This window comes from Puma concolor, chromosome D4 (assembly GCF_028749965.1).
Source record: "Puma concolor isolate L17-30 chromosome D4, mPumCon1.1.hap2, whole genome shotgun sequence".
NCBI classification, from domain to species: Eukaryota; Metazoa; Chordata; class Mammalia; order Carnivora; family Felidae; genus Puma; species Puma concolor.
Window position 1 is genome coordinate 42,172,606 of NC_141679.1, and position 21,252 is coordinate 42,193,857.

A 21,252-nucleotide genomic window follows, 5' to 3' on the forward strand; every position below is an offset into this window, starting at 1 on the left:
AAGAATGAGGATAAATGTAACTACGTAACTATCTCTAATGAGGGGAAAGAGGCTATTTTGCGTAATGATCAGGAAGCCACTGAATTTTTTAAGTGGGGGGCATTGTTTTTTTTTTTTTTTTAGAAAGGAGTTTACTTTTGAAGAAAATAGGTGTATTTTACTTGATCTTACTTCATTAGAGGCACAAAATGGTACAAATCAAAAGGGCTTCTTTTCTCCCTAAGTTTAACAATATTAAAGAAAAAAAAATGTATGTGAGAAAGCAGAAAAAGGAGTCTGAGGGAGGAAATAAGATACAAGACTGTGTTATGTGCCACAGTGAGAAAACAAATATTACCCCCCAAAAAAACTCAATGTCTTAAGTTACCCAGTAAATCATCTCCATTAAACCTATATGGTTAAAAAAAATTTTTTTTAGTAGCCATACATGGCTTAAGAGGTAAAATACAAAGCACTTAAACTAGATTTAATGCACAGTGGTTATCTAGAGATACAGATTTCTCTGGACTAGTCCCTTGCCCCGTTTGACAGGAGTCAGACTCACTATGAAGAGTGAGGCTGAAGGAGGCCACAAATTGTATCAACAGACCAGAGGAATTCCGACTACTGTAAACAGGAGAGCCAGGGGAGCCTTTACCAGGCTGCCAAAGTGCATAATGCAGCATGCCAAAGATCAATGAATCAACGTGGTTTTCTTTGCATGCAAAGTTTGAACACAGGTAATGATAAGAAAGGAACGGGAAGGCATATTGAGTCTTGCTGTTCCATACAGTAAAAACTTTCCCAATTCAAACATAAGTCATACTGTGTATTGCACAATACCCCTCCAAGCCTGCTGAGGACCTCAGCCCAAAAAGAGAAAATGCCCAAAAATGTACAAAGTTGATTTCTACAGAGTGTCCACCCTCCCACTAACCACAGCCCCTACACCCCATCCCAAGTCCACTGATCCTAACTGGGGTGAGATCTAGGGGAGATGAAATGCTGTGCTATACTCGGCACCAGACAGCTAAAAAGTGAATATAAATCCCTCCTATCAGGGGCATTGCTTTGTTACTTGGGGGGGGGGGGGGGTGTCTCAGCAAGTGGTGAGAAGAGAAAGTAAAAGAGAGTTTCTTAGATTTTCCTTGGGGAATCTTACAAAGTAATTTTTCAAATATTTTTTACTGCTAAAATCTAGTGGCTTTAGAGGCTAAAAGAAGCAGCTTAGTAGACAACAGAATGCTTTATAAATGATAAAACACATAATTTTCTTTTCTGTTTGTTTCTGGTGTTAGTAGCCTCACACAAAGAGCTATTTATGTCACCAAGTTACCTAATGATAAGTAATGCTATAACACACCATTTTCTCTTTACAGGCTTCCCTTTTGGTGATGTGATGCTCTTCCCAGGTTTCATGGGCCACGTGAATGAGAATTGCTCCCAAATCCCTTCCCATTCCTTACCTCTCATGTGAATTTTAGTCCTGCACCTTCAAGCTCCCACTAGAAATTTCCAAGTGTCCCGTTAACACCTGGAGCCAAACAAGCAAAGCAAACAGGTTCTTTGCAATCCTGTCTCTACAGCTGTCTACTACAGCTCTCCCCTAACTTCTGTCTTTGGCAATGTTATCATCATAATCCTATCAACAGAGACTCAGAACCACAGATCATGATTAAAAGCCTTATTTCCCAAATCCAATAAATGGGCTTACTGAAAGCCTATCCATTCTTCCTTTTCAAGCTCTTCAGCTGCCTCCCCCCACCACACACACACAGATCTCTCTCCTTCCAGATCATTTCTAACAAGTACATGCTAAGACCTTTGCCATAACCCTTAAAGTGATAATACCACCTTTATCATTTCACACTCATCAACCAGTGCCATGTATCACCACTCCAACTGTCAAACATATTCTCCTAGATGATGTTTAGATTTCCCCACAAATTACCAATTAAAGTTTCTTCCGGGCCCTCTGAAACCTAGCTCTTTCTACCCTGCCTTTCCAGCTTTATCTTTTCTTCCTCCTTCATGGCAAATACTTAATACACAGTCTAATTAGACTACTGGATGTCTCTTGCATACTGATTTGGACTTTCCTAATGTGACATAGTTTTCATGCTGCTCTTTTTAGAATACCTTGTCTTGCATTATACTTTTGAAATCTTCCTATTTTCCAATGCCACTCCTTCTAGGAAGTTTTCTGATACCCCCAGGCAGGAGAGACCTCCTCCCCCAGTGTTCTACCATCCTTTAGGGATCTCAGCACTACACAACTTTGGACTGTAAATATATGTTTTTCTTTCCTTAAGGGCAGGAACAAACTTATTTCTCTTTGTATTCCCCCATAGCGCCTACCACACTGCTTCACACACACAGCAGATAGTCAACAAATACATGCAAAATAAATAATAAATAAATCTCTTAAAATTCATAGTGGCACCAGTAAGCCAATGCTACAAATACAGTGATTTTAACTGTACTTTTATTCCACCAGATCTTCAACAAACACCCTCAAGGCAGTTAAGGGCCAATAATTCCTATTTTATAGAAATTCAAGATGCAAGGAGGTTACTATTTATGCACAGAGCATTCTTCTGAGTATAATTTGGCCTGTAAAGATTCAGTAACTAATGCAATGTCACCCTGTTGATTTGTGGCATGTTTCCATGGAAATAATAACTTCTCTTGCTGGACTCTCCTTCCAGCTTACTTGAGGATACCTCTAAAACCTGACTCCATCAAAGCAATCTTCTAGAGATGAGAAAATGTACAACACTTTCTCTACAATATAAATGTAAGAGATGTTTCTCTGCCCCGTAAGTTGTCAACATATCCTGAAATCTAACGTAAGAATGATAAAAATAAATACTGGCATATAAAGCCTCTTAGTTTAAAATTTACTAGGCTTTGAAGTAGAAGCAGTTATGAAAACCTCCTTTAATAAGATCTTTAAAACATGTATTGATTGCCATATACCTGGAAAGAAAGTACTCAACCCATTACACTGCCCTGAGATAGGAACACATTTCTAAGATATTATGAGAGAAGCATATAGCCAACCGGAGATAAATTTCCATCTCCCATCAGTGTCTCCTCTGTTTCAGGCCAGGAGTAGACAACTACAGCCTGTGGGCCAACTGCTACCCTGTGATCTACTTTTGTAAGTAAAGTTTTATTGAAATATAGTTACACCTATGCCTTTATACAGCCTATATGACTGTGGCTACAAAGACAGAATTGAATAGTTGATAGAAAAACCACATGGCTGCCTAAAATATTTAGTCTTTACTCCTTTATAGAAAAGGTTTACCAAATTTTGTTTTAAACTGCAAAATTATACCTCTTTCCCCAGCAACACCACTTTTAAGAATTCATCTTTAGGAAGTAAGAATACAAGTGCAAACAAGAGTGTGCATATTGAAGCAACACTCCTTTTAAAAGAAAAGAGCTGCTAACAATCTCAATGTCCACAAACCAAGAGTCCATTAAATAAATTATGGTACAATGATTTACTAGGAATCCATTAAAAATTATGATGGACATCTATATTTACAGACATAAAAAGGTATCTATGATAGGGCTGAGTAAAATTTAAAATGCAAGTCATGTATCCATAATCCTTTTATGCTATTGACACCTATCCTTCCTTTGCAAATGAAAATATGACTAAAAAGATGTTAATGAAATGGTTCCTTGGTGGCAGCTTTTCAGAAAGTTTTTATTTTTACTTTCTGCAGTTTACTTAATCAGATCTGTAGAAAATGAGTATATCCTTTCTACAAACACTATAAAAAAAGTTTAAACTATTATAAATTAAAATCAAGGTGCAGAGTTTAGATTCTGCATTTAAAAAGCACTAAGCTTTTCAGAAAATAAAGGGTTGTGTTTTTTTGGGTTTTTTTTTTTTTTTTTTGTATTTTTTGGTTTGGGCAGGCTTCTAGTTTTGTTCTTGCTGTTTTAATTGTTCTTTTTTCTTTGTTTTAAAGGCAAAAAGGCTCTTAGGCTTACCAATAGCCTGCATATCTAGGCACTGGCATTCCCACTATATATAGCAACCTCAGTTAGGATGGAAAAAGTCCCCTGCAAAAGCATGCATGGGTTAGGAAGAAGAGAGGTTAACAGAATAGTCCTCTGAATGGAAATGTATTAATTCAATCAGTGTCTTACTTGGGTTACCATAAAAAGGTTCATAAAGTACCCAAAAGCCACATAAGATTTTAGAATTATGCTGCTCAGTGGCTGATTCTCAGTGAAGAGTAAGAAAGGAGAGATCTGTCTCCATCTTCATTTTCCTCAACAAAAGTATTTTTTAAACCAGCAATGAAAAGGCCAAGTATGTACATGATACAAATATTAAGAACCGAGTACCACCACTGATAATGAGATGCTAAGTCAACACCGCATAAGGCTTGAAAACTAACCACAAGAATAACGGAAGGAGAAATTGCTAATAACAACCAAAACAGCTCACTCTCTCTGTGCCAGACTTTACAGGCATGATTTCTAAGTCCCACTTTATAAGTGAAGTAACTGAGGTTCAGAGAGGTTACAAAACTTTTCCAAAGTCACATAAAAAAGAGATAAACTGAAATGCAGATAAATCTGCCTCAAAAGTCTAGACTCTTCCCACCACACTAGCTAATGAAACAGAAATTACATTTCTAATGAAGTACTATATAAAATCCCAGTATAAATTTAACAAGTTAGAAAACTTGAAATTCCTGGTTTATAAAGATATTACAAAATTACCATGTCAATTAATTTGTTTTACAAGCAGTTTATTTTAAATAGTGTTTTCTACATTATTTTCTCAGTTAAATCTATCCATATTCATCATCTTTACACTTACACATATGTACGTATATACCTTTGCAGATAGCAAATATAAAGCACAAAAACTTTCATGCTGAAGTAGAGTATGGATATATTTGTAGACACAGACTCCAGTTAGACAGAAAACTGTGACTTGGTCTTTTATGACTTTTCCCACAGTAAAATTACTTCATTGCTATGGATTAAACAAAATCTATGCCCTGAAAATTAATATGTGAAAAGCTGTACAATGACATAACTAATTTTTTTTTTACATTGGCATTTAACTTAGACTATTTTTCTCTTAGATATATTCTCTTTTAAAATTATGCATAGGGGCGGGGCGCCTGGGTGGCGCAGTCGGTTAAGCGTCCGACTTCAGCCAGGTCACGATCTCGCGGTCCGTGAGTTCGAGCCCCGCGTCAGGCTCTGGGCTGATGGCTCAGAGCCTGGAGCCTGTTTCCGATTCTGTGTCTCCCTCTCTCTCTGCCCCTCCCCCGTTCATGCTCTGTCTCTCTCTGTCCCAAAAATAAATAAACGTTGAAAAAAAAAATTTAAATAAAAAAAAAATTAAATTATGCATAGGGGCACCTGGGTGGCTTAGTCAGTTGAGCGTCCAACTTCAGCTCGGGTCATGATCTCACAGTCTGTGAGTTGGAGCCCCGCGTCGGGCTCTGTGCTGACAGCTCAGAGCCCAGGGCCTGTTTCGGATTCTGTGTCTCCCTCTCTCTCTGACCCTCCCCTGTTCATGCTCTGTCTCTGTCTCAAAAATAAATAAACGTTAAAAAATTTTTTTAAAAAATAAAAATAAAAATAAAATTATGCATAGGAGCGCCTGGGTGGCTCAGCCAGTTAAGCGTCCAACTTCAGCTCAGGTCATGATCTCACAGCTCTTGAGTTCGAGCCCCGCTTCTGTCTCTATGTTGACAGCTCAGAGCTGGAGCCTGTTTTGGATTCTGTGTCTCCCTCTCTCCCTGCCCTTTCCCCACTCGCACTCTGTCTCTCTCTCTCTCAAAAATAAACAAACATTAAAAAAAATTTAAAATTATGCAGAGACAGGGGTGCCTGGGTGGTTCAGTCGGTTAAGGTCTGACTCTTGATCTAGGCTCAGGTCATGATCTCACAGTTCATGGGTTCGAGCCTGACATTTGTCTCTGTTCTGATGGTGTTGAATCTGCTTGAGATTCTGTCTCTCCTCTCTGCCCCTCCCTGTCTTGTGCTCACGCACTCTCTCTCTCTCTCAAAAAAAAAAAAAAAAACAATATAATAAAATTATGCAGATATTGGCTTTTCCTATGAATTCCCCATAACTGCACCTCCAAACTCAGAATAACAAAAACCCTTAACTCCCAGATGGGGAAACTAAGGTTTTGCTGTGCCTTCGTTTTTGGAAGTGTGGGAGTACTAGGCTTTGGTTTTCTGATCAGGTAGTCAATGGATCTCTGGTAGAGGCCTAAAACATAGGACTCTGTAGCTGTACCCCTTCCATTTAAAGCACCTCTGATTTTTGTCAGTTCTACATATTGACTTCCTTATAAAATTTAATTTGAAAGAAGAAAATCCCCAGAAGATTGTACAACTACTGTTTTTCTTCTTTCTTTTTTAATAGCTGCCTTAAGTTACAGATGGATTAAAAATTAAGACAGAGGAAAAAGCAAAGACTTTGGGGTAAACTTTTCTGGTTACAGATTTTGGAACTTTATTTCCTCATCTGTAAAAAAAAATAATTGTACCTGCCCTGAATGCTTTTTAATAATTGAATAAGATAACATGGGTACCATGTCTAGCACACCAGCTGAGCTAAGAGGTAGCTATGAAGTTGTTAGTTTTTAATCCTCATTCTTTTACTGTTAGTAACAGATGAAAATAAATGCTAAGCCAAATATTTATTTTAGATCTGAAGATGCAGTATGTTCAAACTAGGATTGGCTAAAATAAACTAGATGTTAAGCAAAATAACAATGTTAATCAAAGGTCATCTATAACAATATTGAAGTACCACACAGGAGAACACAACTACTTCTGATAAAACATAATACAGGATTAAAAAGCACTAAAAGCAGCACATTTTGCTCAATAGTTCTCAAGCCCTATGCAAGACTATAAATGAAGATAAAATATTGTGCAGATGTACATGTATGTTGCTTGCTACTATTTTGTTTGATTCTGAGAGGTGTAAACACTACCAGCTTTAGTATGACCCTAATTCCATGAATACAAGTGAATATTCACAAAGCCAGGGACAGAGGTGGGGGTCTTATCTACACAATCAAGCTTCAAGCTCTACTACCAAATGATAATGATAATGAGTATAATAAGGCAGGAAGCTTCCATTCAGGCACATGATTAGAAGTGATGATACAGATGTCCACAGAACTCAGCAGAATTTCCCAACTTTGCCTCCAGTCTAGAGCTAACCATAACTGGTATCACAGAAATAACAGCAATGTACTGACATCCACAAAGGCCAACCTGGTGAGAACTGTGCAGAGTGACAAAAATGCAAAACTAATGGATGACACAAGAGGATTCTAAGAAAACAAAACAAAAACAAAAAAAAAAAAAAAAGGGAAAAAAATCGAAAAAGGGAAAAAAAGAAAAGAAAAAAAGTGTCTGCCAATGCCTACCCTCCCTTCCTTTAACTGAAGATATTAAAACATTTCATTTAAATTTACCTCATTGTTCTCCCAAATTCAAGCTTCCCAAGGGCAAGCTGAAAGAAAGGGATATATAGTTTACTCAATAGCTACTGGGTCCCAAAGCTTCCCATGTGTTATCTCATTTCATCTTCCTGACAAATCCTCAAGCTAATTGTTCTTTTCCCCATTTCAAAATTGAAGAAAATAAAGACTAGAATTACAGTGACTTATCCAAGGTCACAAGACTAGTTAAGTGGCAACATTAGACTCTGAAGTCAGGTCCCATCTTTTAATCTTACTCCCGAGTTCTGCAATACCAAACACTCATGTCAGATACAATGGGGCCAGGAAAATGCTGAGAGAACAAGTACTGATATTAAAAATCTTAAATCAACTTTAATTTTCTTATTAGATATGATATAGGAGTAATTCTTTTTTCCTCTTGGATTATGAAGGAAAATTTTTAATAAATCAAATTGGAAAAGGTTGAAATAACCACAACATCCTTTTTATAATAAAAAACTGCTTCCATGATCAAGATAACATACATATTTTTAGACAATCTAAATGTACATGATAGATTTTTTTCCCCCAAGTTTGGCACTGTTAAAGAGTTTTCCTACTACTATTTAGGATAAAGAATTAATTTTGAAACTGGCTGTAACAGGGAAGAAAACTCCAACACAAAGTAAGTTTAATATTCTTCTGAAAAGTGCACTATAAAATCTGCAACTAAAAACAAAAATCACCAGAAGAAAACTCCCAACATCACTTACATCACTTACATCCAACAGAGTAAAAAGAAAGAATTCTTAGTTTGGAGTATTCTTTAGGATGTTACGTAAAGTATCTAATCAATTCATCTAAATTTTGAAGTGCCGCATCCATACATAAATCTTGATTCTTACTATAGAGTTAACTGTTTATTGGTTTAAGACCTCCCATAGACAATGAATGTATCTGTTTGTAAAGAACAAACCATTATACAGATAGCATTAATCCGATTAAACTCGGAGGTCTATCTGGACAAAATCATCACCTGACAGAAGTATATAAACCACTTCACAGAAATATATAAAAATATATAAATTTCTATTACATAACATTTTAAAAAATAACTTATTTATCAAGAGAAAACTACCTTAGTTTAACAACTCTACAAGTTTTTCCTTGTATCGGACAGTGATCAGAAGGTCTGTGGGCATACGGGCAAACACATACACAACTCTATATATGTATGCATTATTAAGAGGAAGAAAAATGACACATCACAAGAACATGCAAGCAAAAAAGTATTAAGGTTTGAAAGTAAAGAGAAACTAAAAGGCAATTCAAAATTAAAATTCAAACTATTATGGTATCTTTACTTAGGTAAGCCCAAGAAAATCCGTATTTCTCCTATTCACTGGGAAAAAAATCAGGCACATGAATATTTTATAAAGTCACAATGTAAAGTCAGAAGGCTGTTTCACACATCCACACTTTAATCTGTTGTAAATTAACTGGAGTCAGATAAATCGTGAAGCAATCCTGAGAGTTACATGTAACATGCACAATTACAACCAAAGTCAAATCATACACACCCTCAGCTAACTGTAAGCCTAAAACAACTGGAACAGCGAATGAGAAGGCTAGAGTGTCCCCTGGAGAGGGACTGGGGTGGGGGCAAATCTGCAAAGTGGATAAATGTGATACAACTGGAAAGCCTGAAAATGTCCTAAAACCCTGAAGATGGCTCACGTGGTTTCACAACAAAGTCCCTTTACAAGACTCACAGCCCAGATGACTTGCATCTTTTAAACTGCCCTATTTCCAGAATTCCTGATTTTAAATCACACTGGAAACCTCTGGCTGCAAATGAATTAGAATGGTTCAGTTTACCCCTTCTAAATACCAAGGGGGAAAAAAACAAGCACCATACTGAAGTTTGTTTTGTTTAAACTGGACCTTCTGCATTCTGAAATTGTTTCCCTCTAACAAATATAAACCGTTATTACAAAGAAATGGTTAATAAAAAAAAGAAAAAAAAAGAAAAAAAAGAAACCAGACTAGCCAGTGAAAGGAATGAGGGAGTAGTAATGGTAACATACAGTACCATGAGCTGCAGTGGCCTCCCAGTCAGTGGTGCAAGGTTAACAGATCACTCTTGGCCTTCAGGCAGACAGCAAAACACAGCCTGGGGAAGGGGGGGCGGGGGTGGGGGGGGACGGGGAGGGGGGAGACAGGGACCAAGGCCGGGGGAGGGGGCTCTTGCTCGGGTAGTTTACACAAGAAGGCAGCTCAGCTCCTTTCTGGCGCATTCCTCCTCTCTATCTCCCAACCTCTTTGCGTGTGTCTTGTCATATTTTCTTCAGCTGTTAATTGTCCAGACTGCAAGACTTTAAACAGCCACAGTTTAGGAAAAAGCGAAACCCTTCTAAGTGACCATCACAGCAAATCAGCTTCATGCTGGTGGGTAAAATTTTCCAAGGGAAGTGTTCTTCTGATAGTTCCTGAGTCTCTAAGTCACCCCCACCCGCCGCCACACACACTCCCCTAGAGGGCTAAATGCACTGTGGCAATAAAACATTCATGCGACTTGGAATTTTAACACAATGCCATTTCCCTAGTTTAACCTGAAAGGAATGCACTAGTCACAACAGACTACATCATCCTGCCATTAAACCCTGCCAAGGAACCGCTTTTTTGGCCGTGCTGAGCCAGCTTTGACGGGAAAGGAGTACACAGACCCACACAGTGAGCACAGAGGGGCCACCTCTGCTTCCTCAGCCTCATCCAGCAACACCCTGCTCTTGAACATGACCCTTGACCCTTCGCATTGTGACCGGCTTGTGATGCATGTGTCACTCTGGAACTTCTGCAGAGCCACACACTGCGCAGGCCATTTGCTGCTCCCTCTCAACAGGACTTGGGAGGATGCCAAGAGTTCTTATTATTACTGCTACTATTGAAAGTCATAGGTTTAAGTGTGGGGATGCTTTTTCCCTGTGTCCCAGAGTGGTCTGCTTTTCTGTTTCCTTTGTTTGCTCAGGACTTTTTAAAAAACAAACTTTGCATTTGCATTCATAATTAGATTATGATTACTGACAAAATGGTTTGCTTTTGGGACTACTTATCAAAGCCGCCAGTTCTTTCGCATTTAAGTGACATTTAATTTAGATTTACAAAATACAAAAACAGAAATAAGTCTGATTTCTCCTGAGAATTTTAGAGAAAAACTCAAAGGTGTTGAATTCTAAAACATCCACACTTAACCATTTCACGGAGCTAAAGTACTATCACAAAGCAAGTAACGAATTAGATTTAAAAAAAAATAACTCTAGGTTCATTGATTTATTACTGGTGCAGAGATTTCTGCCTTCCAGGGAGCATAATTGACAAATCAAAGAAAAATAGATGATAATCAGACGAAAAATGTAAGTATTAAAAGTTTTTAAATGTTTTCATTATTTTTTAACTCTGTTCTGACGCCAATTTGGCCCTTTACAACCAATCACAACAGTATCTTTACTAATTTTGTAAGTTATCAGATACCACCATTTTGCCCCCCAAAACCTTTTTCTTCATCCTCAACTTTTCTTCCACTATTAAAGTATGCCTTCCAGATTTTTTTTTTTTTTTTTTACTTTTCTGATCATTAACTATTTTCATATGGGGCACTTTCACTTTCAACCTTGCCCTATTGTTTTGTCTTTATTATTCCTCCTCTCTGCTATAGTCCCAGGCAGTTGTAAAGAGCTCTCCTGCTTGCCCTTGACCTTGAACTACAGCCAGGTGAGCTGCGAATTATCCCTACAAAAGGCAGAAGGTGTTCCAGTTTTAATCTCCTTGAGTAAGGCCATGTGCTCTCCTCAGTAACAACTGAAGAACATCTTATTTCATGGAAGAGAATAATCTAAAATACAAAATGATCATCTCTAAGCAAGTTAACATGCACATGTAAAATAAAACCAAACTGTCTTCTTTAGAGTAATTTTTGTCTCCTTAGTAGTTGGAATTAGTTTTAAGCCCTAGTTAAAAGAATTTTCTTCTTTTTCTTTCCTTTAAACAGACATTATCAGGCCTTGAAAAGTCATTCTAATCCCTTCACCTTACCCAAGCCATGCTAATTCTAGACAGGAGGACAGCAATTGATTAAAAAAAAAAAAAAGAGGAATTATATTTGACTTGGGGGACCGAGGGTGGGAGATCAACCCAACAGAGAAGCTTATCAAAGATTATCAAATCCTATATTAAATGTTTCCATTTCAAAATGTAAGTGCTGAAATAAACTCACTTTAATCTGTATTAAAACAGCAATAAATACATCATTTTTTTCAAGTTACCTGACATCAACATATATTCATATTCCAATTCTGATGTTTTATTGGGAAACCTAGTAAAGTTGAAGACAGCACTAAGTCAAGATATGAGATTAAAATTATAAAGGATAATTTCTCTTTAAATCCAGACAGATACACTTTTTTGATGGTATCAAATTGATCAATACAGTGATCCCAAAGTATCTAGTATAAACATTCAGAGAAAGAAAAGAGTGAAGGTCTGTGAATATACAAGAGGCATGTTAAATCCTCTCGATTGTGATGCATTTCCTCTGAAGACCTCTGGAATTTTGAGATACATCACTCAAAAAAGCGATAATCCATGTCATTCTATTTCTCAACAAATTGTCAAGCAATTTTATAATGTAGTCACTGCTCCACTGATACAGTGATGCATCATAATGCAGAAACCACAGCATGGAACAAATACCACAATGAAAATATTTTATATGAAATATCAACAGCATAGAACTTGCTAGAAAATAAAGTCCTATCAGTTCACTGAAATGCAAAAAGTTGCAAAAATTCAAGTTTTATAGAAATATTAACTTATTTTGTGGGTACATTTGAGATGATCAAATCTGTGATAACCATTGGTGACCTTCATTTCCTCCTAACCAAAAGAAAACCTTACCATGTGCAATGGCATTTAAAAATACAAGTTTAAAAGTTTTGTAAGCTACCTTTTAATTTCTAGAAAGCAAAATAGGTGAGATTTTTCTCACTGACTTCTATTACAAGGAGCACAAACACAAGTTCATTTATTCCTTTCAAAAAGAGTCCACTTGGAGCCATTGGATTGGCTAAATCAACTACCACTACCCCACACCCAGGCAGTTAACAGGCTAACCCTGAGTTAAGGCACACCTCAGAGGCAAGAGATAAGAAAAGGAGATGTGTGGATCGAGGAGGGAATGAAGAAAAAGGAGATGGTGTGGATGAAATCCAACTGAAAGAAAAGCAAGCAACAAGAAAAAAGGGGGTGAGAGAAAAAGAGTGGAGGAATGAGCTGGGAGGAGTGAAGTGGAAAGAAGCAGGGAAAGGGAGAGAAAAGAAGAGGGAGCCTGAAGGAAAAAAGGGGATGGCTGGGGGAGAGAGGAGGAACTGGAGCCCCACAACAGCACAGTGGATCAAGCAGCTGGCCAGAGATGCTAATTCAGCGCTTTAACAAATCAATGCCACTTGAAAAGTACAATGCGAGCCCTCACTGGGTAGATGTCAGGGGACTGAGAAAATGCATTCTCAAGTATTTCACATTAAGAGGGAATAATGTGTTAATTTATAACTCTTCACCCTATACACTTGGATTATCTATCTGTGTCAGCGATTTGACTTCTTAAATTTATCAAAAACGCACGCAAAGGGAGGCAGCTTCAGCTTCACCACTGGGAAAAGGAGGTTTAGGGAAAAGTCTGTCCTGGGTAGTACCGCAGTTCTCTTCACTTTCCTATCTGGGCTGAAGTACTGCAGTGGGGGGAGGCAGGAAGGAGCAAGCATCTGAAGCAGAGATCAAGGGAGGAGGGGAATTCCTGGTCCAGTTACGAACACAACCAAAAAAAAAAAAAAAAAAAAAAAAAAAGGCTTTCTTGGCCTGTGGTTGATTGCATTAGGTACCATCCGTCAAAAGTGACACAGAAGAGAAGGAATAACTTGAATCAGCAACCAGAGCTGCCATCATCAGAATTTACTTTACGGAAACTTACTTAAGTCTCTCAGCACACCCAGCGGAAGAGAAGCTGCTGACAATTGGATTGTAATTAAACAGTATTCTCGCCTTGCCACCAGAGTTCCATAGAGCTTATCAAAATAGGAAGGGAAGAGAGGGCTAAGCTTATTCTATCTGGTTAGCTTTGAGACAGGGAGGAGAGACGTTAACTGATATTACATCCTACCCTAATGTTCCTTTCTTAAGAAAAACCTATTTTATTAAACATGAAATTCTTGGAATTGTTTCCTGTCCCATAATGTAAATTTAGCCCACTTTTAATATAATGATAGCATCATTAGAGTGTTTCTAACCTGAGGTAGAGAAAAAGATTCTGTTGGTGCTTTTGCTGCCAAAATTAAAGCATTATTAGACTTAAGTTTTTAAGGTGCAAGCACTGTCAACACACAAAGGCAAGTGTCTTAAAACTGGGGAATAAACAGATGAGAGTAAGTTTCCAAACAGTGTTTTAATTATGATCATTTCTTCAAAGACGCGAAAGGGGAAAGTGGTTCTACATATAAAGAACAAAAATGATTGGACTGTAACTGTTTTGAGTTTCACTTTAAGATTGTTTAAACTAAACACAGCAGTATTTTAAACTGTGGAGTGTTTTTATTTGCAACTTGCACAATTGCACAGAAACAGACATTCTCTTTTTCGAGACATTCATATGTAAATAAATGCTGATGAATGGAAATGAGATGCTATACATGATGGGCAATGCTCAACATTTAGTTTTAAAAAAAGGCGAAGTTACCTCACAGAAACTGGAATCTCTTCCCTTCTACAACTGGGCACAAAAGGAAATGAAAGACAATGATGGACCTTCTACCAGTTTCTATTGGGTAAACATTCACCAACAGAGATACTTATGACAGAAAACAAACATTCTTTCAATCTTATGTTCTGCATCTTTTGTATGACATATTACACAGAGCCATTTTTTTAAAAATGTGTATTTGATTAAAAACTGAAATTATAAATAGCCCTTTTTTACAGCTGTGTTGAGCAAATGGGTTAAAATGTCCAAAATAGTATAGTTATTTAATGAATGTTTTGTTTCTTTCAGAGGAGATAATTAATAAGGAATTTCTTAGGTCAAGACCATGGAGTACACTACTTTTCCTTTCCATAAAATCTTAGGAGACAATATATATTCTAGGCAATATGTTTTCAATGGGAAAGAATCATACTGTATGCATTTCAAGGGTCTCTGTGCCTGGAGAGTAGGATTTGTCCTATCCTTGGTTTTTGCATGAATTACCATTGCTGCCTGTCCCATCCAAGCTATCCCTGTGTAAACTATCTATCCTTATCATTATTGGTACCATTAATCCCATTCTCCCCTTCCCCCTCCTCCACCTCACTCACCTAAGGGGTTAAAAGACTTCAGTACATTTGTGACTTGTCAGTGACATATAATACCCGGGTCCTTCATGCAATCAACTTTTACTTGACATGTATTTGCTCATCACAGGACCCGCATTACTACTGGGAAAATGAAGAAAAACCTAAATTAACACTTGACATTCAATATGGTCAAGTCCTTAATTGGCTGGGCTTCCTGAGAAAGCAATTTTCTATTCCCCAAACTGTTCGCGTGTCATGTGTGGAGTGCAGCTCTTGGCCATCACTGCTGTCCCTCGCTCCCTCTAATGAGAGCAGATGAATTAGTGCTACGTGACACGATTTGAACAGGGCTTCCTCCTCTTCCCCTCCCCCCAATCTTTCTCCTATACCAGTGACAGCTGTGTGGCAAGGGAAAGAAAGAAAGAAATGCAAGAGCAAAGAATCCTGTAAAGGATGATCATTTTTTTAAATGAACCTTAAATGTCTTGTTGAAACTCCAGAACAACAGGGTCATTTAATTGTGGAGGTGGGGAAGGGGGTTGTTACTAAGAACAGGGGAATTATCTGGCTATGGTTGATTTGGGTTGTATTAACTTCCAGCATGTTTCTTCCATTCCTGGCTAGTTGCAGTATTAGATTGCACTGGCCTAATTAAAATGGAATTTACATCCACTTAAAAAAGTTTTTTTAAAGGTCTGGAGAATGGGTCAACTAGAAAAAAAAATGAACAGCATGAAATGATTATTATTCTAAGATAAACATACCTCTAAAAGAAAGTCCTTTCACCAAAGTCATAAAGGGCCTACAACACAAAACTGTCACTATACTTTGTTTCCAGATACCGGTCAGAGTCTGAACTTACAACTAACTATCCTATTTTAAATCATTTAGTTACCTTGAGTGTTGAATTAATTGAACACTGATTTCATTCTATTATTTTGGACAGAGGAAATATATTCTGCCTTAGATTTGCTTACCTAACTCAATAAACTGAACAGATGCATGAAAGAAAGGCAGGACAGATTCTGCTGTATTCAGATACTAAAAGGTAAATTAAAGGGATTTCTGAGTCTTCACTTACTGTTTTGAACCAAAGAGGGAATTAATTCTAAATGCCTACACTGCTTGGCCAATCTGATTGGGACCAAACATAACTGGAGGAGGGCTGAGGGGAGGGATGAGTATGTGGCAAATCATTTGGGAAAGCAGTTGGTCCAAAGTACATGCATAAGTGAAAATAATTAGTGAAAGTTGCTAGCACCTTAGCATCTTGGATCTTTACTCATTTTTATTTAAACGAGAAATGAGGCAAAGATGTTACCTATGTACTAGAAATTATATCAAGACTATACTGGTGCCACACAAAAAAAAAATCAATGGAATGCAAAATGCTAACTATTTCAAGTATAGTTCCCCTGCTATCAAATAAGTAGTGTGATCATTTATCAATCATTCCTCTACGATTCTGAATATAATTTTGTACTTAAGTAAATTAAGAAGTAAATTTACATACATAAAAATATGGTGAAACCCACTTTTGCAGTATGTTTAAAGTTATTTCCACATTTTGTATTTATGGAAAATAACATGAAAGGAAATGAAGCTTTATTTTTTTTTGTTAATAAAAAAGTCAGTTCATAACATAATTTTAAGTATTGACATACTAACAAAAGACAAAATAACATAAGGGATCTTTTTGGAATACCTTGGACTTTCAAATTTGTTGGAAAAGTTTTCACTTCGGGCAATAAGAAAACTACAAAATAAGTATAATTTAGAAGTACTTTTACTGAAGCAAAACATACAACGGTTACACACTCTGCACGTTATCCCTCCTGTGGCCAAAGCACTGGTACTTCAAGTATCGTTAAGATCCCTTTTGAAAACACACTTGAGACAGCTTGTGAATGGGCATTCTATCAGGTGTTTAAATGAAATAAATAGGTAATTTGGTATTCTGGAAAAGTAGCTCAATCTAATGCACCCAGTTAACTGCTACAGTAGCATTATCATCACTGAGCAACAAAGGGCAGTGTATTCTGCCAATAGCTTTAGGGTGACCTTTGCAATGCTGACTAGTCCGTCAAGTTCCATCTCTGAGATTCAAGGTATAGACAGTGATGGTTTATTAAGTGAGTTAGGAGCCAAAGACCAGGAACCTCCAAAAAGGTAGGCATTTCACATTCAGGAAATGGGGAATTCCTTTCCCTGAGAAGCAGTGTACCAGGAGGATCAGGCTGAACAGCCCATATCCTTTCCTGGAGCACTAGCCTTCCATGGTGTAAAATTCCCAGCTGTGAGGAAAACATCAGCATCTTTTTCCTCCTCAGCTACATGTTTAAATACTGCAATGAAAATCCTACTGTGAATTGGTAAAATGGGATCAATGACAAACTCCTGAAATAAAGCTGAAAAAGAATATTGACATCATCTCAGAACTTTAAACACACTGTGTGTGATAAGCCCTGCTTTATTGTGGGGTAGTTTCCAACCATTGCTACCAGGATGGATGGACAAGATTCAAGACGGCAGCAACAGAGGGTCAGAAAAATGAGTCTGTAGTGAACTGAGAAATTAATTCAAGGATCACCTGTTGAAAATCAGACTTTTTGATTCAAGAAAGGTACTTTTTGATTTAAGAAAGTTAACTGTGACTATGGCAAAGTGACATGCTTGAACTTGATATTCTCTTAGGGACGAGCAGTCTTTGAAGCTCATAATAAACTTGAAATGGTTCTGTGGAATGTTAAGGCTTAATGTAGATAGTTGGTGCCACTGTCATGCCTACACAAAACTATGTCAACCTGGAAATAACTGAATTAACAGCTTCAGGGTATTTAGAATGGAAGGCTTGCTCTTTTTTTTTTTTTTTTTTTTTTTTTAGGGATTTTACTTTGAACCACAAGAAGCTGCATTAAGTTTCCAACTTGTGTAGCACAGCTAAAATTAAAATATTTCAGTTTAGAAAGGCATAATGTTTGCCACCCACTTAGTTCATGTTACCTTCACATTATACCATTTTCAAAAAGTATAAACACAGCAGAGAGAAACAATTGCTTTAAAATAGATTCCTATATGGAATGATACAACTATCAAACAGAAAGCACAAAGGTTATTTTATAAAAATTAAGAGCATCTAAAAGAGTATATTATCCTTTATTCTTCACCGCACTCTTTACTTCAGTGCTCCCCTCCCCTTGTATTAAAGATATTTTATCAAATTCCCAGTTGAAAGGTTTCTGAAAGTGGTAAGTCACAGCTGTGTTAATGCTGAACTTGAACATGGCATACTAACGTCATTCCGACACACTTACAGATGCTTCGTAACAAGCTGCACCAGTCACTTGATTTGAAATACCTGACTTATTATAAAACAAACTGTTAATCTCTGGTCTTTTCTACAGTTCAGCTCTTCTCTGCAGTTTTGGAAGCAAACCAACAGCTTATTATGTTTACATCAGGAATGACTCCCTTCTGATTGGTGTCTGATACTGTCCAGTGATGCTGTTCAACAAGGCCCTAGACAGAACCTAGGCACACCTAGGCCCCACTTGCAGATCATTTTAACAAGATGTTCTTGTTTCCTGTTCCCACGAAAATCAATAACAGGATGACCTCCAATTTGAATTTCAAACCAATTAATTACCTGTTCTCTTGAAAATGTTGATATCTGATTTGCCTGGAGAATTTCAATTATAAATAGATTATATCTTTTAAAAAGCCCCTTCAAAAAATTTAAATAGACACTGAAAACTTCATCTTATACAACATAAATGATGTTTTCTTGAAGCCTGTATAAAATATTGGCGTTGCCCAAATTAGTATGGGGAAGTTTTCCCCTTGTGGTCCATCTCCTCCTCATGACATCATAATCAATTGCCTGGTAAATTACAGCAATCCCACAAAGATTCAGGGCCAAGAATCACTGCTTAAAGGTGAAATGAAAAGCTTTTGATAGTGGAATTCAGCTTTTCATCTACATCAATGACTGACACAAATCATGGGATTCTTTTCAGAGTTTAGAAATCTCCCTTTCTTTCTCTTTAATTCTAAAATTCTTACCTTTTCTACCTTTATTAAAATCCTTTTACCATTTTTTTTTTGTTTTGCTCACATGTTTTTCTTTTTATGTGGGTCATAAAGAGAAAAGCTATACATCAAAACTATCAGCACCAGAAACATATTTACTAAACTTTTTTTCAATTGTGAAGAAAAAAAATGAAGAATTTGGTTCATCCCAGCGGGGAATTCCCAAGATGAATGATCACATGCAATGAAACTATTATCTTCATCCATTAAAATATTATCTAAAACAGAGGTTTCTATCTGGCAACCGGTAGGCTGAATATAGCCTGCAGATGAGTTTTGCTTGGACCACACACTTTAAAAAATATTTGAAAAGGTTGCCAAGATTTAAAAATCAGGAGATTTCACATAAAAATCTTGATTTCTGGCTTCTCATTTAAGAAGGTGGGGGGGGGGGAGGGGGCAGGGAGGTAGTCATTGTTGTTGTTGGATCATCTCACAACACCAGGCCTGCATTCCCACCTGGTAACAATTGGCTAGAGCTGAAGAGCTTTCTGGTCCACCACAGACCCCATCAGACTCACCCCACTGGTTTAATTTACCTTACCTCCACATGCCCTTTTAGGCAACTCCTGATCTTTAAAATGTCACACTACTCCAAAGACAGTTTGTAGAGTTTTGGGAAGAAAAAGAGAAGGGTATCTAGGAACAGAGATTTAAAAATACACATTTCATGGGCTTAAACAATGCAGAATTTCAAAATATAGTTGTTCAATAAAACATAAATGCAAAATCATTTTCATAATTAAAATGCTCTAAAAAGTAAATCCAGAATTGATGATCTCATCTTAGTGAATAGTTTGACAAAGACTTACACTGGTTTTCAACCAGTGTCCCAGCCCAGAAAAGATGTTCATGTCAAACTATTGCCCAGATCTACACATCCATTTTGTTCCTTCCCATGTTAACGCTTCTGTACTTCCTTTCTAGAATGATCATGCACTTAAGTGAAAACTAACCCTAATATGAAAATAGAATATATCTTTAAGGTAAATTTTAAAAGTCAACATTTAGGATGCATAAATATTATAGCAAATACACATCTTTACAGGCACCACATGTATGTCACAATATGTATTTATATATTTAAACAGACATTATTGCTGGTTCAAATGACCCTCACAGTCATGGAATATTTCTTTAAAAATGATTACTACCTAAAAGCAGATGTTTATGACAAAGGCACCCTGCATTTCTATTTGCTCTTTTTCTTGACTAAAATGAAGTACAAGGAGAAAATCTTTTCTATTTCACTATTTCCAGTCAACCACAGCAACACTGTACTTCTACTTATTACTGGACTTTACAAATTAAAAGTACCCTATTTTAGTAAAGGAATGAAAGTACCTTTTCACTTCATCCAACTATATTAACAGGCTATCTATGATGTACTGTACAGTAATGTACTAAATAGGCTATGACAGGTCATATTACAACTTATTAAAAAGTAAAATTTAAATCAATTTTAGTATAGTGTTTTGAAATGATGTGTTATCATTGGTCCACATTCTTGAAAGATTATTTTTTGGTTAGTTGTTTCCTTCCTAAGAGAGAAGCATTTTTCTTCCATTTTCACCTTAAAAAAGTAACTTTTGAATATATGCCAAATTTACTTCACAATCAGACCTTAATCCCCAAATTCTCTTGATTTTTAACAACTTGAACAACTTTAGGTAAACAGTTCACAAAACTGTAATGATCATACTGCGTTCCTCAACTCCCAGTTGAAATCGGAAAAGAGAAAATACCATAAGTATGAGCTCCATAAGTATAGTCTTAAGCCTCATACCTGAACAACAATATGATATATTCCTTATGGAAAGTATTTTTCCTTAATACCATGTTTGAAATTTTAGTAATTAGCAGCAGACACCTGTAACTCAATTATTAATATAGCGCTCCCCACCCCTTTTATACTTCTTTTGAAACCCATCTCTTATGGTACTTCTTAAAGAGATGATCCTATGTGACAGCATGCATATATAAATGTTCACATTATTTTCTTTGAAACATCTTGGTATGATCTAAGACTAAACTTACTGTTTCTTCATTAAACATGTCAGTTTTAGAAAAAATTAAGACCTCTCAATTGCAAAATGACAAAAATAGGGGCACCTCACTGGCTCAGTGGATTAGAGCATATGACACTCAATCTCAGGGTCATGAGTTCAAGCCCCACATTGGGCAAAGAGCCTACTTAATAAAATCATAAGAAAATCTAAAACATATCAAAAAATGGCAAAAAACTAAAACAAAAATTCTAGGTAAAATATAATTTATTACATTCATGTTGATTGATCAACTATAACATTTTAGAAAAGAAATTTTATGAAAAAACACAGTTAATTCTCAC

The 21,252-nt window shown here is 36.8% G+C and overlaps 1 protein-coding gene across 11 annotated transcripts in view; it reads right to left on the reverse strand.

Moving 5' to 3' along the window:
- Positions 1 to 21,252, reverse strand: part of BNC2 (basonuclin zinc finger protein 2) — a 440,387-nt gene that overhangs the window by 265,961 nt on the left and 153,174 nt on the right. Inside the window, exon 1 of one of the 11 annotated variants that reach the window (XM_086685366.1) lies at positions 9,529 to 21,200. The exons of 9 other annotated variants lie outside the window; for them this stretch is intronic. In XM_086685366.1, coding sequence (XP_086541492.1) covers positions 9,529 to 9,531 — 3 coding nt within the window. In that variant the 5' untranslated portion in view covers positions 9,532 to 21,200. Of the gene's footprint in view, positions 1 to 9,528; positions 21,201 to 21,252 lie in introns of those variants that run through there. One more of the 11 variants, XM_086685364.1, reaches the window with a different exon arrangement.